General features: G+C 43.9%; 1 protein-coding gene across 1 annotated transcript in view; it reads left to right on the top strand.

Annotated features, from left to right (window-relative positions):
• The window catches only part of CCDC146 (coiled-coil domain containing 146), a 182900-nt gene that overhangs the window by 20414 nt on the left and 142261 nt on the right, over positions 1-20225 (top strand). The window contains exon 2 of the mRNA XM_062198851.1: positions 6201-6367. Within this exon, the coding sequence (XP_062054835.1) occupies positions 6212-6367 (156 nt within the window). The 5' untranslated portion in view covers positions 6201-6211. The remainder of the gene's footprint in view (positions 1-6200; positions 6368-20225) is intronic.

Below are 20225 nucleotides of genomic sequence, written 5' to 3'. Positions count from 1 at the left end.
AGGATAAGATTCTTGCCTGATTTTGCTCACCACCATATATTTCTTTAAAGTTAATTTATTTGAAAGAGAGGGAGAGGGAGAAAGGGAAGGAGGAAGAGAGGGAGGGGTAGGGAGGGAGGAAAGAAGGGAGGGGAAGAAGAGAGAGACAGAGAGAGACAGAGAGAGAGAGAGATCTCACATTCATTGGTTTACTCTCCAAATGCCCCAAATGGTTGGAACTGGACCTGGCTAAATCTAGGAGCCAAGAACTCAATCCAAGTCTCTCACATGGGTGGTAGGGACCCAAATATTTGACCTACCACCCACTGCTTCCCAGGGTGTTCATTAATAGGCAACTAGATTCAGGAACTGAGCAAGGACTTAAACCCTAGCACTCTGGTATGGGATGTAGGCATCCGAAGTGGAGTCTTCACCACTGTATCAAATATGCACCACTTGTTCTTTTAGAAATAGCCACCCTAGTAGTTGCAAGGTAGCATCTCATTGTGGCTTTGATTTGCATCTCCCTGATGATTAATGATGTTGAACTCCTTTTTATATACCTATTGCCATCTATATGTCTTCCTAGGAAAAATTGTATTCTGATCCTTTCTTTCACTATTCAGTTTTATGAATTCCTTGTGTAGCTTGGATATTACCTCCTTATCAGATATATAGTTGTCAATTTTTCCCCCTTCCATAGGTGGCCTTTCCATTTTGTTGATCGTTTCATTTGCTCTGCAGATTTTTTTTAGTTTGATATAATCCAGTTTGTTTATTTTTCCTTTTGCTGCGTATGCTTTTGGTAGCACAGCTTGCTTGTTCCATTGGAAAATACTTCTATCATACATTGTACTCTGAGTATTATTCATTATGTGTTGAATCCACATGGGTATATGAGATTCGGTTACTGTTCTAAGGAGTCTAGTAAGGGAATCAATATGAAAAAATCATAAATTATAACAAACTGAATGAAATAATGGCTGAAAGATTCCCAATTTATGAAAGACATGGACATCCAGAGACAGGAAGCTCAAAGGACCCCAGCCATACTCAATCAAAAATGATCTTCTCCAAGGCATATTATAGACAAATTCTCAAAACTAAAAGATGAGAGAGGAATCCTACAGACAATGAGATAAAATAACAAGTTACACATAAGGGAAAACTCATTAGACTAATAGTAGATGTCTCAGCAGAAACCTTAGAGGTCAAAAGAGAGTGAGATGATATATTCAAGGTCTTAAAAGAAAAAAACTTTGGGGCTGGCATTGTGGCTTAGGATAACCCACTGGCTGCAATATAGGCATCCCATATGTGTGCCAGTTTGAGTCCAAGATGCTCTATTTCTGATCCAGCTCCCTGCTAATGCACTTGGAAAAATTGTGGAAGATGGCCTAGGTCCTTGGGCCCCTGCCACTCATATGAGTGACACCAGGATGGAGTTCCAGGCCCCTGGCTTCAGCTTGACCCAGCCCTGGGTCATTGCAGCCATTTGGGAAATGGGGAAATGGATCAATGGATGGAAAAATCTCTTTCCCTCTTTCTCTCTCCCTCCCTGTTTCTCTCTCTCTCTCTGTAACTCTGCCTTTCAAATAAATAAAAAATTTAAAAAGAAAAATCTTCAAACAAAGAACATTATATCCAGCAAAGCTATCCTTTAGAAGTGAAAAGCAGGGGCTGGTGCTGTAGCGTATCAGGTAAAGCTGCTGCCTGCAGTTCTGGCATCCCATATGGGCACCAGTTGGAGTCTCAACTACTCCACTTCTGATCCTGCTCCCTGCTAATGCACCTGGGAAAGCAGTGGAAGACTTGGGACACTTCACCCTCACGGGAGACCCGGAAGAAGCTCCTGGCTCCAGCTCTGGACATTGCAGCCATTTAGGGAGTGAACCAGAGGATGGAAGACCTCTCTCTCCCTCCCCCCCCCCCCCCGCCTCTCTGTAACTCTGCCTTTCAAATAAATCTTTAAAAAGAAGAAGTGAAAAACAAGCCGGCGCCACGGCTTACTAGGCTAATCCTCCGCCTGCGGCGCTGGCACACCGGGTTCTAGTCCCGGTCGGGGCACCGATCCTGTCCCGGGTGCCCCTCTTCCAGGCCAGCTCTCTGCTGTGGCCCAGGAGTGCAGTGGAGGATGGCCCAAGTCCTTGGGCCCTGCACCCCATGGGAGACCAGGAGAAGCACCTGGCTCCTGGCTTCGGATCGGCGCAGCGCTACGGCCATAGCAGCCATTTGAGGGGTGAACCAATGGAAGGAAGACCTTTCTCTCTGTCTCTCTGTCTAACTCTGCCTGCCAAAAAAAAAAAAAAAAAAAGTGAAAAACAAATAAAATGTTTTCCAGAGAAGCAAAAACTGAGAGAATTCAGACCAGTGTAAAAAAAAAATCCCAAAGGGAGTCCTATATTAGAAGTGACCATCATGAAAAGCATGACATGACAGTACCAAATTCACTAACAGAGCAGTAACCCATCAACAAAATGACAGAAGCCAGTTCTTTTCTATCAGTATTAACCTTGAATGTAAATGGATTAAATTCCCCATTCAAAAGATATAAGTCAGCCAAATAGATAAAAACACAAAACCTAACTATATGCTACCTGCAAGAAACTCACTTCACAGATAAAGATACACACAGACTAAAAGTGAAGGGTTGGCAAAAGATATATGATGCAAATGCAAAAAATAAACTAGAGCAAGCTATACTCTCAGATGAAACAGGCTTTAAAACAAAAACTATTAAAAAAGACAAAAAGGACACTGTATATTAATTAGAGGATCGATTCATCAAGAAAATATAATAATCACTAATACATATATGCACCCAACATAAGACCATCCAGATATATAAAGCAAATGTTAAAAGACCTAAAGGGAAAGATAGGCTCCGATACAATAGTAGTGAGGGACTTCAACACTCCACTGTCATCAATGGACAGATCATCCAAACAGAAAAATCAACAAAGATGCAGCAGAGTTGGCCCATACTATAGACATACCTAACAGACACCTAGAGAACATTTCACTCAACAACTACAGAATACACATTCTTCCCATTAGCACATGGAACATTTCCTAAGGTAGACAATCTATTAGGCTACATATTAAGTACCACTAAAATTTTTAAAAATTTTATTTATTTATTTGAAAGATAAGAGTTACAGACAGAGGGGGAGAAACAGAGAGTGAGGTCTTCCATACACTAGTTCACTCCCCCAAATGGCTGCAACAGCCAGAGTTGAGACAAGTCAAAGCCAGGAGCTTCATCTGGGTCTCCCATATGGGTGCAGGGGCCCAAGTACTTGGGCCATCTTCTGCTGCTTTCCCAGGTGCATTGGCATGGGGCTGAATCAGAAGTAGAGCAGCTGGGACTTGAACTAGCACCCCATTTGGGATGGTGGCATTGTAGGCTGTGGCTTAACCCACTGTATGACAATGCCAGCCCATCTACAAAACATTTAAAGAGGAACTAACTCCATAATTCTCAAGCTATTCCAAAATATTGGAAAATAGGGAATGCTGCCAAACTCTTTTCTGAAGCCAGCATCACTCTGAGCAATGACACAAACCAGAAAGAAAACCACAGACCAGCATTGCTGATGAATATGGATGCAAGAATTCTCAACGAAATGTTATTAGACCAAATCCAGTACGACATTAGCAAGATAATACATCATGATCTAGTGGGATTTATCCCAGGAACACAAGGGTGGTTCAACATTTGCAAATCAATAAACACCATAAATCACATCAGCAAAATGAAGAAAAGCAACATGATTATCTCAGTAGATGCACAGAAAGCATGTGATAACATTAAACATCCCTTCCTGATAAAAATTCTCAGCAAATTAGATACAGAAGGAAGACACTTCAAAATGATAAAGGCTGTATAATGCAAACCCATTGCCAATATTCTACTGAGTGGGGAAAAAAGAGCCAAACGTAAGACCTGAAAATATACATTTGGGAAGAAAACATAGGGAACACCATTTAAGATATTAGTGTAGGCAGTGATTTCTTGGATAAGACCCCCCAAAAGCACAGACAACAAAAACAAAACAAGACAAATGGGATTATATCAAACTCAAAAGGTTTTGCTCAGCAAAGAAAATGAGCAGTAGAGTGAAGAGACATCCAACAGGATGGGAGAAAATAATCTGCAAGCTATTTATCTGACAGATAATATCCAGAGTATAGCAGGAACTCAAAAATCTCAACAACAAAAACCAACCCAATTTAAAAAGGGTAAAGAAGCTGAATAGACATTTCACAAAAGAAGAAATAAAAATGGTCAACAAATATATGAAAAATGCTCAATATCACTAGCCATTAGGGAAATGCAAATGAAAACCACCATGAGAAGTTACCTCAGTCCTGTCAAAATGGCTATTATCCAAAAGACAAGTACCAAATGCTGGTGAGGATGTGGGGAAAGGGGAACCCTTACACACTCCTGGTGGGAACATAAATTTGTGCAGCCACTGTGGAAAACAGTATGGAAATTTCTTTAAAAACTAGAAATTGAACTGCTGTATGAGTCGTCAGTCTTACCACTGAGTATATACCCAAAAGACATGAAATCATTTGACCAAAGAAATATTTGTTCCACCATGTTTATCTCAGCATTGTTCAAAATAGCCAAAATATAAAACCAACCAATGTGTCCATCAGCAGATGAATGAATAAAGAAATAAAGGTATACATTCAGTATTATTCAGCCCTAAAAGAGAATGAAATTCTGTCATTTGCAGCAAAATGGGTGGAATTGGAGGACATAGTGTTAAGTGAAATAAACCAGACACAGAAAGACAAATACTACCTGTTTTCTCTCAAATGTAGAAGCTAAAAAACCCCTCAATATGAACCCAGAATGTTAATTACTAGAACCTGGGAGCAATAGTAGGGATAAAAGGAGTTTGGCTTTAAAAATAGGGACAGTTGGAACCAGTGTTGTGGCATAGTGAGTAAAGTATCCACCTGCAGCGCTGGCATCCCGTATGGGTACCAGTTTGCTCCACTTCCAATCCCGCTCCCTGAAAATGTGTCTGGGAGGGCAGCAGAGGATGGCCCAAGTGCTTGGGCTGCTGTCACCCACATGGGAAATTCCGATGAAGTACCTGGCCCAGCCCTGGCTGTTGCAGCCATCTGGGGAGTGAACCAGCAGATGGAATATCTCTCTCTCCCTTTCTCTCTTTTGTCTAACTCTGCCTTTCAAATAAATAAATAATTTTTTTAAAAAAAAATTGGGGAAGCTGTGTGTGGTTCATTAATTGTAACAAATATGAAAAAATATGAAATGTTAATAATAGGAGAAGCTGAGTATGGTTTATTTCTTGTGACAAATATATCATAGTAATATAAGATGTTAATTGGGGAACTGGTGTATATAGGGATGCTTTGTACTACTGCACAATTTTTATTTTGTAGATTAAAAACTATCCTGAAATAAAAATTTCAATAATTCAAATATAACAATTTAAGGGAAACTATAGGAAAATGTACAAGATAAAAAATTACAGACATGTCAGAAACAAAGCATGATTTACCTGACAGAATAGCTGGAAAGGCTCCTGCCTACTTACAAGTATCTTTGCTGATATTGAGCTGCAATCTTACTATAATGTTTTTATTCCTTGCACTTTAACAGAAAGCAAAGAGTCTATTGACTGCAATCCAGTGCCCACCAGCCCGGCCCCAGTTAGCATAACCATTGCAGAGCGGGATTTGCCACCTTTGTTCCTTCTCTGGACTTGGCTCCTCAACATGTTTCCTGTTTCTGCCCAGCCTCACCTTGCCTGTGCCCATGTCTTAGCCTAGCTATTGGCTTAGATTTTTCCCAAAATAATTGCAATTAACTTTGCATTACACTTTCAGGGTAAGGGTTCTATTTGTTTATCAGTTCAATAAACAGCAACTGAGTGCCTATTCAGTAGTGCTCTTCTCCTTGTAAGAAGAGCTCATCTTCTAGGTATATATTCCATTTTCCAGTGAATGCAACAGTAGCCCACTTTTTAAAATTAGAAGTACTGATTTGAGAGCAGCAATAGAGAGCGTCTTTACAACAAAGCAGACTTTTATAACGGGAAAGTGATAGCTTGGCTGTGTGGACTTAAAAGTTTCATTTGTAGAATAGCTTGTACCAGTTGAGTTTTGCTTCATTATTTTCCAATAACTTTCCTTTATGGCATTCCTAAATCACTAAAAATGGAATGACTTCATTTTAGGATTGTGAAAAATGGAGGAGAGTATCACAGACACAGAAAAAGAAGAAGAGGGGAAAGATAAAAAGGATCAGGAAGACCCCATTTACGCCATACTGCCTACAACCAACATTCAAGACGAGCGGCTTGTTGACTTGGCAGAAACTCCCGCTTTCATCTTCCTGCATGAGGTATAGTTCTTCTTATCTATTACTATAGTAACAAAGGAACCATCGCCTACCTAAAAATTCGAACGAAGCCAATATCAGCATCAAAATTCTTTATTGGGTATATCCTGTGGGCAATATGAGCGTTTAAAAACATTTCAAAATGACAATTTCTCTGGCTTTTCTTCCAAGAGCTCATCAAGTATGGTGAACAAATGCAGCAGCGCAGGTTCTTTAACAGTAAATGTTTGCATGCATGGAGTTAGTTAAATACATTTCATAGGTTGGTACATGAAATAAAAAATATTTTTAAATTGGCATATATGCCACATTTTCTTGGATAAAATAAAGACAAAAGATCTTGTCATGGCATGAAAGAAAGACTATACGTTTCCCTAACTCAATAGAGGGACTGCAGGGAAGCCCTGAGACTGCCTTCTACCAACAAAGAAGCAAAGGGGAATCTGGTAAGTTACGCTTCCTCAGGGTCTGAGTTTTTAAAAGCACGGTGAACACTTAGGAAATAACTATACACAAGAAGAGCTTTAAGAGGTGATAATTGATCTAGGACCGGCATTGTAGCACAGCCAGTTGACTCGTCCTCTCCATTTTCTGCAAATAATTCCTAACCTAATCGCTGATAATTCTTTGGCCTGTAAACTTAGCCACAGGCTGGAGTAAATGACAGTGCAGGAGGGGAGCCGGTGCTGTGGTACAGTGGGTTAAGCTGCCATCTGCAACTCCTGTATCCCATATGGGCACTGGTTCAAGTCCTGGCCACTCCACTTCCAATCTAGATCCCTGCTAACACACCTGGGAAAGCAGCAGAAGATGGTCTAGGTCCTTGTGCCCCTGCTACCCACATGGGAGTCCTGCATGGAGCTCCTGGCTTCAGTCTGGCTCATCCCTGGCCATTACAGCCATTTGGGGAATGAACCAGTGGACGGAAGACCTCTCTCGCTCTCTCCCCTCCTCATTTCTCCCTCCCCTCCTTCCCAGTGTAAAACTGCCTTTCAAATAAATAAGTAAATAAAATCTTAAAAAAAAAAAAAAAGCCCAGGAGGATTTATAAGGCTCAGAAGTGAGCACAGACATTGCAGGAAACACTAAGGAAACAAAAGTGAGAGAGCAGAGTGTGGAGTATACAAGTAATTGTGGCTGAGTAGATGAAGATTCAATTCATTGATATTCCCCAGATGACCCCAAGTTACCTCCAACCAAACACACTCTAAACTAAATTCATTTGTTCTCCCAAACCTGACTCTCCTGCATTCTGTCAGGCAAACACATATTCTCTCTTGTTACTGTCTCCTGGCTTTATCTTTTCTCCATTCCCACAACCTTTGCAGTGAGAACCATTTCTTGTGGTCAAGATCAGATGAGAAGAGAAGTTGAACCCGGCAGTGGCAGCTTGGTACGGGGTATATTTACCAGCACAGTCTAGTTATGCAAAGGTGCTTCCTTGGTTTACCTAACTCAATACTTCTAAAGTTATTTTTCACTGTAATATGTATATATTCAAAGTATACCTAATTTTTATCCATTTGGTTCTCCTAATGCTGGTACCCGATAAATCTTGGATTTTGTTAAAAATGTTTAATTGCTGAAAATGGCAGTGCTTTTCTGAGGCTATTAAAGCTTCATTCACTCTCTAGGTGGGAACTTTTACAGTTATTTATGAATTTCTTGAGCTGATCCTAATGAAATTCAAAATATTTTTAAGGAATTACGTTTATTTGATACCTTAATTCGTAACTGGTTACGAAGGTCCAAATACTCCCCACCTCGAGAAGCTTGCAGTCAGGCTGGTTTCAAGCCTGTAACTGAGTGTCTGCTCCCTGTAGAATCACTAGGACAATTTTGAGACACAATGTCAATCGTAAAGATTCTGACGACTAAGGCTTGCTCTGGGCTACACAGCTAGACGAAACCAGAAGGGAAATCAGTTTCTGTCTCCTGCCTTCATATGCCTTTCACTTGACATTGCTCACTTGACAGACACATGTTTAAACATTACCATTTTAGGATTTTACAAGTGGAGTTTAAAAAATAAACTATTTATTAAAATAGTAAGTATTAATTAAATAGTAAATTATATTACACAATAAAGATAGATATTAAAATAAAGTAATTTTAAAACAAAAGACAAATATGTAATGCTGTTATTTAAACATTTGTTAGCTTTCATAGCCTTTTCTTAGTTGTCACACCTCATTAATAGCAGTACTTAGAGGAGGTTCTATTTTTTAAATCTGTCTATAAATCTTGCTACTATTGGCATTTTTTTTCAACTTTTATTTAATAAATATAAATTTCCAAAGTACTTTTGAATTATAGCGGCTTTTCCCTCCATAACCTCCCTTCCACCCACAACTATCCCATCTCCCACTCCCTCTCCCATCCCATTCTTCATCAAGATTCATTTTCAGGCCGGCGCCATGGCTTAACAGGCTAATCCTCCACCTTGTGGCGCCGGCACACCGGGTTCTAGTCCCGGTTGGGGCACCGATCCTGTCCCGGTTGCCCCTCTTCCAGGCCAGCTCTCTGCTGTGGCCCGGGAGTGCAGTGGAGGATGGCCCAAGTCCTTGGGCCCTGCACACCATGGGAGACCAGGAGAAGCACCTGGCTCCTGCCATTGGAACAGCGCGGTGCGCCGGCTGCAGCGCACCTACTGCGGCGGCCATTGGAGGGTGAACCAACGGCAAAAAGGAAGACCTTTCTCTCTGTCTCCCTCTACTGTCCACTCTGCCTGTCAAAAAAATTAAAAAAAAAAAAAGATTCATTTTCAATTATGTTTATATACAGAAGATCAACTTAGTATATACTAAGTAAAGATCTCAACAGACTGCACCCACACAGACACACAAAGTATAGAGTATTGTTTGAGTAGTAGTTTTTCCGTTAATTCACATAGTACAACACATTAAGGACAGAGATCCTACATGGGGAGTAGGTGCACAGTGACTCCCGTTGTTGATTTAATAATTGACACTCTTATTTATGGCGTCAGTGATCACCCGAGGCTCTTGTCATGAGCTGCCAAGGCTATGGAAGCCTCTTGAGTTTGCCAACTCTGATCTTATTTAGACAAGGCCATAGTCAAAGTGGAAGTTCTCTCCTCCCTTCAGAGAAAGGTACCTCCTTCTTTGATGGTATTGGCATGTTTTAACTTCTCCTTAGATATCCAGGCAGCTTTATAAGAATAACTTTTCAAGATTTTACATGTCTGTCAAGAAACTTACTTGTGGTTGATAGACAACAGAGAAAAGGTTCATTATTTCCATACATTTTGCAGTTGCTAACAGTGGAGTGAAAAACTTAAAACCTTTCTAGTATGGGAGATGGCCTTGGGATGTCCAGGAATACACTTAAATATCTGAGGCATTGACATAACTGCTACCTGATCCAGTTAAAAAGTTAAAGATTTATACTGGGGTTACAGGTGATATTCCACTCTGCAAAGTAGACCAACACCCCTCAATTTGATCCGTCACATTGTAGACTGCAGAGGAGTTCAGAGTAAGAGATGAAGATCCTGTGTTAGGATGTCCTTACTCTTAACTCCTTTGAAATGATAAACACAAAGATCAGTTGGGATTTGGCAGTCTTGCCAGAAAAACTGCGCTCTCAACAGGCTGTGGTTAATGACCAAGGCAGTCAAAAGAACGTTGAGAATGAGGGGCAGAGAACTGAATGTTCCTCCCTCTCCTAACTGTGAAGTCCCCTTTCTTTACTCATTCTGAGATATTCTGAGATTGTCTACTGAGCATCTCTACCGTGCCAGACCCGGGGCGAGGACGAAGACGATGATGTGGTGATGTCCCACTCTCTGTGGCCCATCTGTCCCATCTGCGTGGTTTATTTTCCTCTCTCCCTTTCATCTTTGTCTAGTTCATTGCGGACATAATGAGGATGTGGTTTGTGTGTGCACGTGCATGTCTGTTTATTTTTAATCCCCTCTTTTTCTTCTACTGATGCTTTGACCACTGTGGTAGTAACTTGACTACATATTAAAAATAACATCAACTTGGATACTGGTTTTGAAAGTCACTCTGAACTGATGTCTTGTTAAAATAAGGATTAGAGAAATAATTGATGGCATTGTTTTCTGCTTTAACAAAGAAAGCTCTTAAGGAGGAAAGTAGATGAGCTTTCGGAAGCTGGTGGCTCTCAGAAGGGAATGTGCATCTTGCAGAAGTCTAGCTGTAGCGACCCAGGAACTATCTGACTGTAGTGAGAACTGAAGATGGACACCCGAGGCTAAAGTACAATGTACTCTTTTCAATTAAGGTGTAGCTCCAGGTGGGTGGGGAATAGGACTCTTGTCTGTTGTGTAGATTCTTGGGGACATGAATGGAAGGGAACAGGATGGGGAATTTGGCCATCTGGTGAGTGGATTTACACATGATATGAGTTAAATGAGTCAGCAGGAAGTCAACACCAGAAAAATCAGCTAAGGTAAGATAGTCGGTCACAGAGTTGTGTTGTGCTGGGCAAGCAAGGTCAATGGTCGAGCAATGAGATGCAAGCCAGACTAGGAAGTTAAAGAACAGGTTATCAGGGAGCCATGTAGTAGCTTATCAAATATGGAGTTTAGATTTTTTTAAAGCTGTTTTAAATATTTAATATGTAAGATGTGTACACAATGTAAAATTCAACAGGTGTAGAATAGTATACAATGAAACTAAGTCAGCCTCCCACTCTATTCCACATCCTTAAACTGCCTCCCATAAGGCAATTGCCATTTCTTTTGGGGGATTTATTTATTTATTTGAAAGGCAGAGTAACAGAGAGGGAAGGGAAAGGAGAGAGACCTTCCACCTTCTGGGTCACTCCTCAAATGACTGTGATAGTCAGGGCTGAGTGAGATTGAAGCTAGGAGCCAGGAATCCTATCCATGTCTCCCATGTGAGTGGCAGCAGCTCAAATACTTGAACCATCATCTGTTGCTTCCCAGGTGCATTGCCCGGGAGCTGAACTAGAAGTGGAGTAGCTGGAACTTGAGCAAGCACTGTGATATGGGATACCAGCTTCCTAAGCAGTGGCTCAACCTACTGCACCACAACATCCCAAAAAAATCATCAACAACCTCCTACATGGCCTTACAAAAAGATATGCACAAATGAGTTATAGTATAATAGATGCTTTTTTCACATACACATGTATTTTATATTCTTTTAATTGTTTGATTAGATTTCAATGCATGAATAGAACACTTTATTAATCCAGTTTCTTATTACAAGATACTTACGTAATTTTCTTTTTCAAATTTTTAGAGATTTTTAACTGACACATAAAAATTATACATTCTTACAGGGTATTGTGTGATGTTTCTATATATGTATACACTGTATAATGAAAAGTAGTTATCTAAGTCAATTTCAATCTTCTGCTCTTATAATGGTAAACTGAATAACTTTACATACCCAGCATTGCACATTGGAAAAGTCATGAAAAGGACAGATTGCTCATGGTGAGATTGCTGGGTCAGTTTTTAAAACTGGCCTATTTTAAAAACTGACTCATTTTTTAAAACTCTCTGATTATGATTAAAATATACTGTCTTAATCAGTTCTAAGCATACAGTTTGGTAGTGCGGAGTACCTTCACACTGTCATGCAACCAACCTCCAAAACATTTTCATATGCAAAACTGATACTGTAAACCATTCAACAATGACTCCCCAGCCCTCCCTCCCCTTATCCTTGGCCATTGCTGTCCTACTTTCTGTTTTCACTAATGTGACTGCTCTAGATATCCTCAATCATGCAATATTCCTTTTGCCATCTGGCTAATTTCATTTAGGATAATGTCATCACTGTTCATCTGTGTTGTAGCATGTATCAGATTTCCTTTGTTAAGACTGGATAAGGCTCGTAAATCATTGTGTTTATATACCACATATCAAGTTGTGGGTTGATTTCTCCTCTTGGCTATTTTGAATGTTGCTGCGATGAACATGGGTATATGAATATCTCTTCAAGATCCTGTTTTCAGGGGCAGGCAATTGGTCTGGTGGTTAAGAGCCAGGTTGGGAAGTCTGTGACCTGTATGTAAGTGTCTGGTTCAATTCCTGTTTCAACTCCTGACTGTAGCTTCCATCCAGTGCAGAACCTTGGATGCAGTGGTGATCAAGTAATTGGTTTCAGGAGATCTGGGTTGACTCTGGGTTCCTGGCTTCAGTCTAGTTCAATCCTGGCTGTTGCTGCTGTTTGGAGAGTGAGCCAGTGAATGGGAGATATCTGCCTCCCCCCTCCCCCCCGAGATAAATGAAGCTTTAATAAAGTACAGTTTTCAGTTGTTTTAGGCATATATTCAGAAGTGGGATTGCTGGATCATGGGTGCATATTTAAAAATTCTGATGTGGACAGGCATTTGGAACAGTGGTTAAGATGCCACTTGGACTCCTGCTTTCATATAGGACCACCAGGGTTCAAGTCTTGGCTCTGTTTCCAATTCTAGGTTCCTGTTCATGTGTGCCCTGGGAGGCAACAGATTATGTATTGAGGACTTAGGTCCCTGTCACCCACATGGGAGACTAAGACTGAATTGCAGGCTCCTGGCTTCAGCCTGGCGCAGCCCTGGCTGTTGTATGCCTCTAGGGAATGAACCAGCCAGCAGATGAAATATTTCTCTCTCTCTCTCTCTCTCTCTCTCTCTCTCTGCCTTTCAATTACCTTTCAATTAAATAAGATATTTCTTTTTGTTTTTATCGCTGACGTTTTATTGCTCTCCCTGGAGGTTCTAACAGTTTATGTTCCCGGTAACAATGAGGGTCTCTACTCACAACAGCAACATGTGCCACCTAAGTTTTGAACTTTGTCACTGATAGGAGCAAATGAATGTTAAATCCTCATAGTCTTTGTTCATCATTTGTCTTAAAATGAGTGAGGTGAAGCTCCTTGTTTCATGTTTAAATTTGTTTTTAAAAATATAGGACATTACTAGACAATTTGAGTATAGGGTGGCTGGCAGAGGAAGCGATGATCTATTACCGTGCCCATGGCCTGGGGTGGGGTGGGTGGGGGGAGATGTGATATGGAGGAGAACTTGGGTTGTTCAGGAGGCAGAGGGAAAGGGAAGAATGGTGAGCGAGAGCCTTTGCTGTGGTTTTCCATGCAGGACACAGGTGAAGCAGGATTGGCTGGTCTGAAGGATTTGAGTGGGCTCTGGGGAACAGGGACTGCCCATGTTTGTCTGATACTTGGCCTTGGTGTGATTTGAGCAAGTGAGAGTGTAGGTTCTGGGCTGGTTTGCATTTGAAATATGTGCCCCCAGAAGAAGGGATAGGGGTGCAACCAGGAAGGCAGGAAGCAAAGGCAAGGTGACTCAGACGTAACATACTACCTACCCCTTGTCCAGAACAAGGCGGGTCTGGGGTGTGCGTAAGGCAGGTGTTAAAGGGTCAGTTCTGTCAAAGCTACTGCCATGGTTAATACAGAGATCCATAAGCCCTTCCTTTTTTGTGCATTCTGTTCACATTCCTTTTTTCTCTTTTCCACTGAGTAGTTTATTCTCTGTCTGATTCATATGTTTCAAAAGTAGGCCTTTGTGTACACATTGCAAAAATCTCAGTTTATTGGCTTTCTTTTGAGTTTGCTTATGGTAATATTCCCCCATAGGGAGACTTTTTTTTATGTGCTTGAGTTTATTAATCTTTTCTTCGGCACCTTCAGGGTTTGAAGTCATAGTTAAAAAGACCTTTGTTACTCTGAGGCTATAAATCTGTTTCCTGTGTTTTCTCCTAGTTCCTTGATGGTTTGAGTCATTGCATTTTAACCTTTGTTCTAGCTGGCATAAATGTTGGTGTAAGGAGAAACCCAAAGGAGGTACCAGCTGCTCGGCGCCGTCCTCGTCCAGCAAGAGACAGAGACCGAACACTTTGCACGGGGTTCCTTTATTGCTCGGCAAGCAGGAGATCCAGCTTCGATCTCTTCTGGGCAGGAACTTCCCTTACACCCGCGTAGCAAGGGTTTATATGCACAATACACGTCACAAATCAGGTGATAGGCTAGAAGCGCGGGGATAGGACAATCTCGTGGCAAGGCGGGAAGGAGCGAGCTAGAGCGGGAAATCTAAGGCGGGAAGGAGCGAGCAAGAGCGGGAACTCCCTGAGATGAGGAAGAACCCGGAAGCAGGGAGTCGGCGCCATCTTAGGGGCACGGTTCCTCCGGTCTGGTTCCCTACATCTCCCTCCTTTTGTTTTTGCACAAATCACATCCCCGACGGCCCTGGCTCATGAGGGCCGGGAGAATATTTACTAGGCAGAGAGTAGAGGTGCATACCCAGCGTGCTTGTGATCCGTTAGTTACGGAACTTCAAGGGCCTGGCCACAACCCCTGATGTCTCCGTTAGGGATCAGTTTTTATTCCCTTTTGCTGGGGCAGGCTGGGAATTGAACCTGCATGCATATGCATATGCTCTCCCAGGACCCCCGGAACCCCCGGGTGGACTCCTGCTGCAGTACCTTTGGTCTCGCATACCCAGTTTTCGCTCCCCGTCAGGGATGGGTGATACAGCCCAATGAATGAGAGGGGGAACAAGACAACTCGAGGAAGGTGTGTGCCTGATGGAGGCATTGTCCATATGTGAGGCGTGAGTAGGGATGGGGGGACGAGGGTTTTAATCGCTGGTATGGACCCGGTCATAAGTCATGCGAGCCAGCATGGCATATGCATCCGGATCACGGTGATGGAGAGCAGCATACGCTGCCGCGCGGAACTGATGTCTGACGCTCTCCAACTTGTTGTTGATGAAGGAGCTCACCCAGCGAAGTACACAGGGACGTCTCGTTGTTTTGTTGCAATTTGTCGTCCTGTGAGAGCGTGGTAATCTCGGTTATCTCGGGGGAGATGTCGTCCGTAGGTGATAGAGGTGTATCTTGTGGCGGCGGGGCTGTTTTTCTGACCAATCTTTCCGGTATCCAGAGAGGTTCTCTTCCAGATTCCTGTGGGAAGACACAGACCGCGCCTCGGTTCCAGCATAATACCGGATCCGGGCCGTACCACTTTCCCGTGAGGACATCTTTCCAACGGACATAGCCTCGTGAAGATGGCTCCTTTAACATGTGTCTCTCAGCGGGGGACATAGAATGATCTGTCAAATTCAAAAAGTTTATAGTAAACAGTGCAAGGGAGAGGCGCATTCGAGGGGTTTTGCCCGTGGCAATTCCCTCCTTTTGTTTTAAGAGAAAAGCCTTGAGGGTTTGATGAGCCCTTTCAATTATGGCCTGTCCCTGAGGGTTATAAGGGATTTTAGTTTTATGTTGTACCTGTATACGGGTGCAGAAATTTTGGAATGATTTACTTGTGTATGTAGGACCATTATCTGTTTTTAAAGTTTTTGGTTTGTCCCAGGCTGCCCATGTAGCAAGGCAGTGATTAATGACATGGGTGGTACGCTCACCCGTCTCCAGAGAAGCAAAAATTACTTGGGAACAGGTGTCAACTGACACATGAACATACTTTAAGGTCCCAAACTCGGATATGTGGGTGACATCCATCTGCCAGATATGTCCTGGTAGTAATCCTCGGGGATTAACCCCCACCGAAGGCACAGGGGTTAAAGTAGGGCATGTGGCACAATGGCGAACAATATCGCGAGCGGCAGCACGAGAAAGACCGAATTTGGCGGCAAGGGTTTTTGCGTTTACATGGAACTCTGAATGAAACTGGATAGCCTGCTCTTTTGGGGAAGAAAATTGGAGTATCCAAATGGGGCGTGTGGCTTGATCAGCTATAGTATTGCCTGTGGTCATGGGTCCAGGTAAGGAAGAATGAGCTCTAATATGAGTAATAAAGAAAGGAGCAGACCGATTCCAAATAGATTTTTGCAGGGTGAGGAAAACTGTCGCTACGGAGGATGAAGAATTGACTAGTCCTGCGGCCTCAAGGATAGACACAGAATTAACCACATAGCGTGAATCAGACACAATATTGACAGGTCCGGGGAAATCAGAGAAGACTTGGTTAACTATAAGAAGTTCAGTTACCTGGGGGGAGTTAGTAGCGAATTGGAATGTTTTTGGCACAGATCCTGAAACAACATATGCACCGACTCCTGTTTTAGAACCGTCGGTATACACTACTGGGGCTCCCTGTAAGGGCTTTTGGGATGTGGACTTTGGAAAAATAACTGGGTGAGACTGAACAAAGGTTAGCAAAGGATCAGAGGGTGTTTTGTTTGTAATAGTTGCGGAAGTGGAGCAGACTAAAACCGCCCAAGCATCAGTACAAGCGATTAGCACACGTATCTGTTCCATGGAATAGGGGACAACAATGGTGGATGGTTCGCGTCCAAAATGTTGGATAGCCCTCTGAATGGCTAGGAGAGTTATCTCCGCCACTGCCACGGGATAGTAACTAATAGATCTAGTAGATGACATTGAGGGATGGATCCAGAGGAGAGGCCCATCCTGCCATAGGACCGCGGTGGGCTGTTTAAGGGTGTCGAGGACCCAAAGAGTAAGGTCTCCCGCAGGGTCCCAACGTTTTAGGGCAGCTTTACTAAGGGCATCGTTGACAATTGACAGTGTTTGTTTGGCCTCAGAGGTGAAGGTTTGGGGGGAAGCAAGATCCGGGTCTCCTTTAAGTATATTAAAGAGGGGCTGCAATGCAGCATTAGGAATGTTAAGGTAGTGTCTAATCCAATTGATATCCCCTAAAAGTTTTTGTAAGTTATTTAGAGTGGAGATAGCATTGATTTTTATTTGAATTTTTTGAGGTCTAATTTGAGTAGGGGCGACTATAGCCCCAAGATAAGAAACTACAGACGACAATTGCACCTTATTAGGTGCAATATGCAGCCCTGCCCCTTCCAGCACTTGTTGGAGTGTACTGTATAAGGCCAGGAGCCTCTCTGTTGTGGGGGCTGCACACAGTAGGTCGTCCATATAATGTAGGCACCTGCAGTCGGAATATCGGTCTCTAAGAGGTTTTAGTACTTGGGCTACATAGACTTGACACATGGTGGGGCTATTAGTCATACCCTGAGGCAAGACTGTCCACTCCCAACGCTTGTCCGGTTGTTCCTGGTTTTGGGTGGGGACAGTAAAAGCAAAACGTGGGGTATTCTTTTTGTCCAATGGAATGGAAAAGAAACAATCCTTAAGATCTATTACAATAACAGGCCATTGGTTGGGAAGTGCCGAAAGCAGAGGAAGACCACGTTGCACAGGGCCCATAGGCTGCATCTGTGCGTTGACTGCCCTAAGATTATGTAAGAGTCTTTATTGACCTAATTTTTTGCGGATGGCAAAAATAGGCGTATTTCATGGAGAGGTGGATGGGATCAAATGGCCAGCGTTGACCTGCTCCAAGACCAGAGTGTTGACTGTCTCCAGTTTTTCCTGAGATAGGGGCCACTGTGGAACCCAGACGGGTACGTCCGTTAGCCACGAGATGGGTAAAGGCTCCACTGGTTTAGGAGGCGAAACAGTGACCCCTAGGAAAAACCCAGGCCAACTTTACTTGGTCTTTGTTTTGGTTTAATGGGGGAAGGGTGGCCCTGGAGCTGGACACCGAGTCCCTTGCCTGGGACGTAACCCATATTTTGTAGCATAGATCGTACTGCAGGGGAAGTGGTGACCAAAGCAACATCCATTTCGGCCAGGACGTCTCTCCCCCAAAGGGAAATGGGTAGAGGTAAAATGAATGGAGAAAACTGTCCTCTATGACCCTCGCTATCCTGCCATGACAACAAGGCTGCACTGATTTTTGGGAAATGAGCAAAACCAAGTCCTTGCAAGGTTTGTTCCGCCACATTTGTAGGCCATGTACTAGGCCAGTCCTTTGTTGCTATAATGGATTTGTCGGCTCCTGTGTCTAAAAGTCCCTTAATGTCCTTGCCATTAATCTGTAACACTAAAGTGGGACGTTCATTTAAAAGCATATGTAAGCCGGTAAAATTAATGCCAGAGGACCCAAAGTTACCAGTGCCGCGAACGTGGTTTTTAGCTGGGATTAAAGAGTGAAGACTGGGCAGTAATAACATTTGTGCGATACGGTCTCCAGGATTGATTACTAAAGGTCCCTGAGGGGCCTGAACCATGATCTTTACTTTACCAGTGAAATCAGAGTCAACTACCCCGGGGATTACAGCTAGCCCTCGGAGGGCGGCGGAGGACCGACCCAACACTAATCCAACCGAATCCGGGGGCAGAGGACCGGAGCAGTCGCTCTCCACTAATTGTACCCCCATCTCCGGAGTTAAGAGGAGAGGGGAGGTGGCGCGGAGGTCCAGGCCTGCGGACCCGTGAGTGGCACGGGCTGAGGGTGTACTGGGTGTAGCGCAGACACGGGAGGTGGAACCTGAGAGTAGATTTGATTTTGGGGGCTCCTCGCTGGGTTGGGGAGCCCCCTCTGGCCGTTTTTTGGCCCCTGGGCGCTACCTGTAAGTGGGTTGCCATCGATATCGAAAGCAGAACGGCATACCTCTGCCCTATGAGGGCCCTTGCGGCAACGGCGACAAGGCTCTATGCCTGAAGGCTGTGCCGTGGAATACCCATGGCTGAGATTGGGGCAATTGCGTTTTCTGTGACCCGGTTGATGACATTGGAAGCAAAGTCCTGAAGATATGGGGGGTCGGGTCGATTTAGATTTTGGACTGTTTTCTTTGACTTTTGCCAGCATCGCAGCTAGGCCCGCATTAGTAAGTGGCCCACCGGTATCTCTGCAGTATTTTAACCAGGAGTCCAGAGATTTATGTCTATATTGTCGAAGAATGTTTTTGCACTCTTTATTAGCCTGCTCAAAAATAATTTGTTTGACCAGTGGCTGAACGTCAACCTCGGAAGGGAAAATACGCGACGCAGCCTCAAGTATGCGAGCGACAAAATCAGCGAAGGGTTCGGCCGTGCCCTGAACGATCTTGGTGAGGTGGCTAGCTGAGTCACTTGGATTGGACGCCTGCCTCCACGCACGTTGGGCACAGTTGGAAATTTGCCTGTATACTTGTCTAGGGAATTGGGTCTGGTCAGCCTGATAAGGTCCACGCCCTAAAAGCATATCAGCATTCCACGTAGGGTGGCCGTTCTCAGCATTTTTATCTGCCTGGTCATGACAGCACTCTGTATTTATAGATTGCCACAAAAGAAAGCCGCCTGGACTTAAACAGGCCCGAGCCAATTGGGTCCAGTCGCTAGGTGTTAAAATGGACTGGCCGACTGATTCAAGGAGTGACAATGTGAATGGGGCTGTGGGTCCATAGTCATGGACCGCAGCCTTAAGTTGTTTTAATACTGTCATGTCCAATGGTTTGTGCCGGGCCTCTCGCGTGCCCAAAGCCAAAACAGGGTAAGCCTGAGCGGGGGCAGCGGGAGCGCCAGTTCGCAACTGTTTCCAGGCTTGTTGATGAAACTGTCTGCCTGAAAAAGGTGGCACATTTGGGACGTTTAATGGCCATGGCGGCACGGGTGTTAGATGGGGCTGAGGCACGCCTACATGACCGCCAGTAGGAGGCGCTGCGTCTTTAATCTGATGGGCGGGCACGACATCGATAGGAGGAGCCGTAGGCACTAGAGGGCGTAAACAGGCATCTTTTAACTTTTGCCGCAGCTGCGCATACGTAGGAGGCGGGGATTTAGGATCGCCGTCCCCTTCCCCCTCAGACTCAGAGGAGGCGGAGCCACATTCGGAGCCTGAGGCCAGTGAGGAAGTCTGGCATCCCGTGTCCTTAAATTGTATGAGGTCCCGGGCGCCGTCCGAGCTCTGAGAACGAACTTCCTCGAGAGCCTCGCGAACCGCCGTAAGAGTCGGGCGGTCCGCTCCCACCGACCTCTCCTCTTGGAGGCACGCCCGCAGTAGTTCCCATAAGGGGAGAACAACGGGGTCGATATCGGGTTCCTGGGGATCGTTAACTGTGCGCCGGAGATCCTTTCCTAATT

This window comes from Lepus europaeus, chromosome 1, assembly GCF_033115175.1.
Source record: "Lepus europaeus isolate LE1 chromosome 1, mLepTim1.pri, whole genome shotgun sequence".
NCBI lineage: Eukaryota > Metazoa > Chordata > Mammalia > Lagomorpha > Leporidae > Lepus > Lepus europaeus.
The sequence above is the reverse complement of the archived record's forward strand: the minus strand, read 5'-3'. Positions and strand labels throughout refer to the sequence as shown.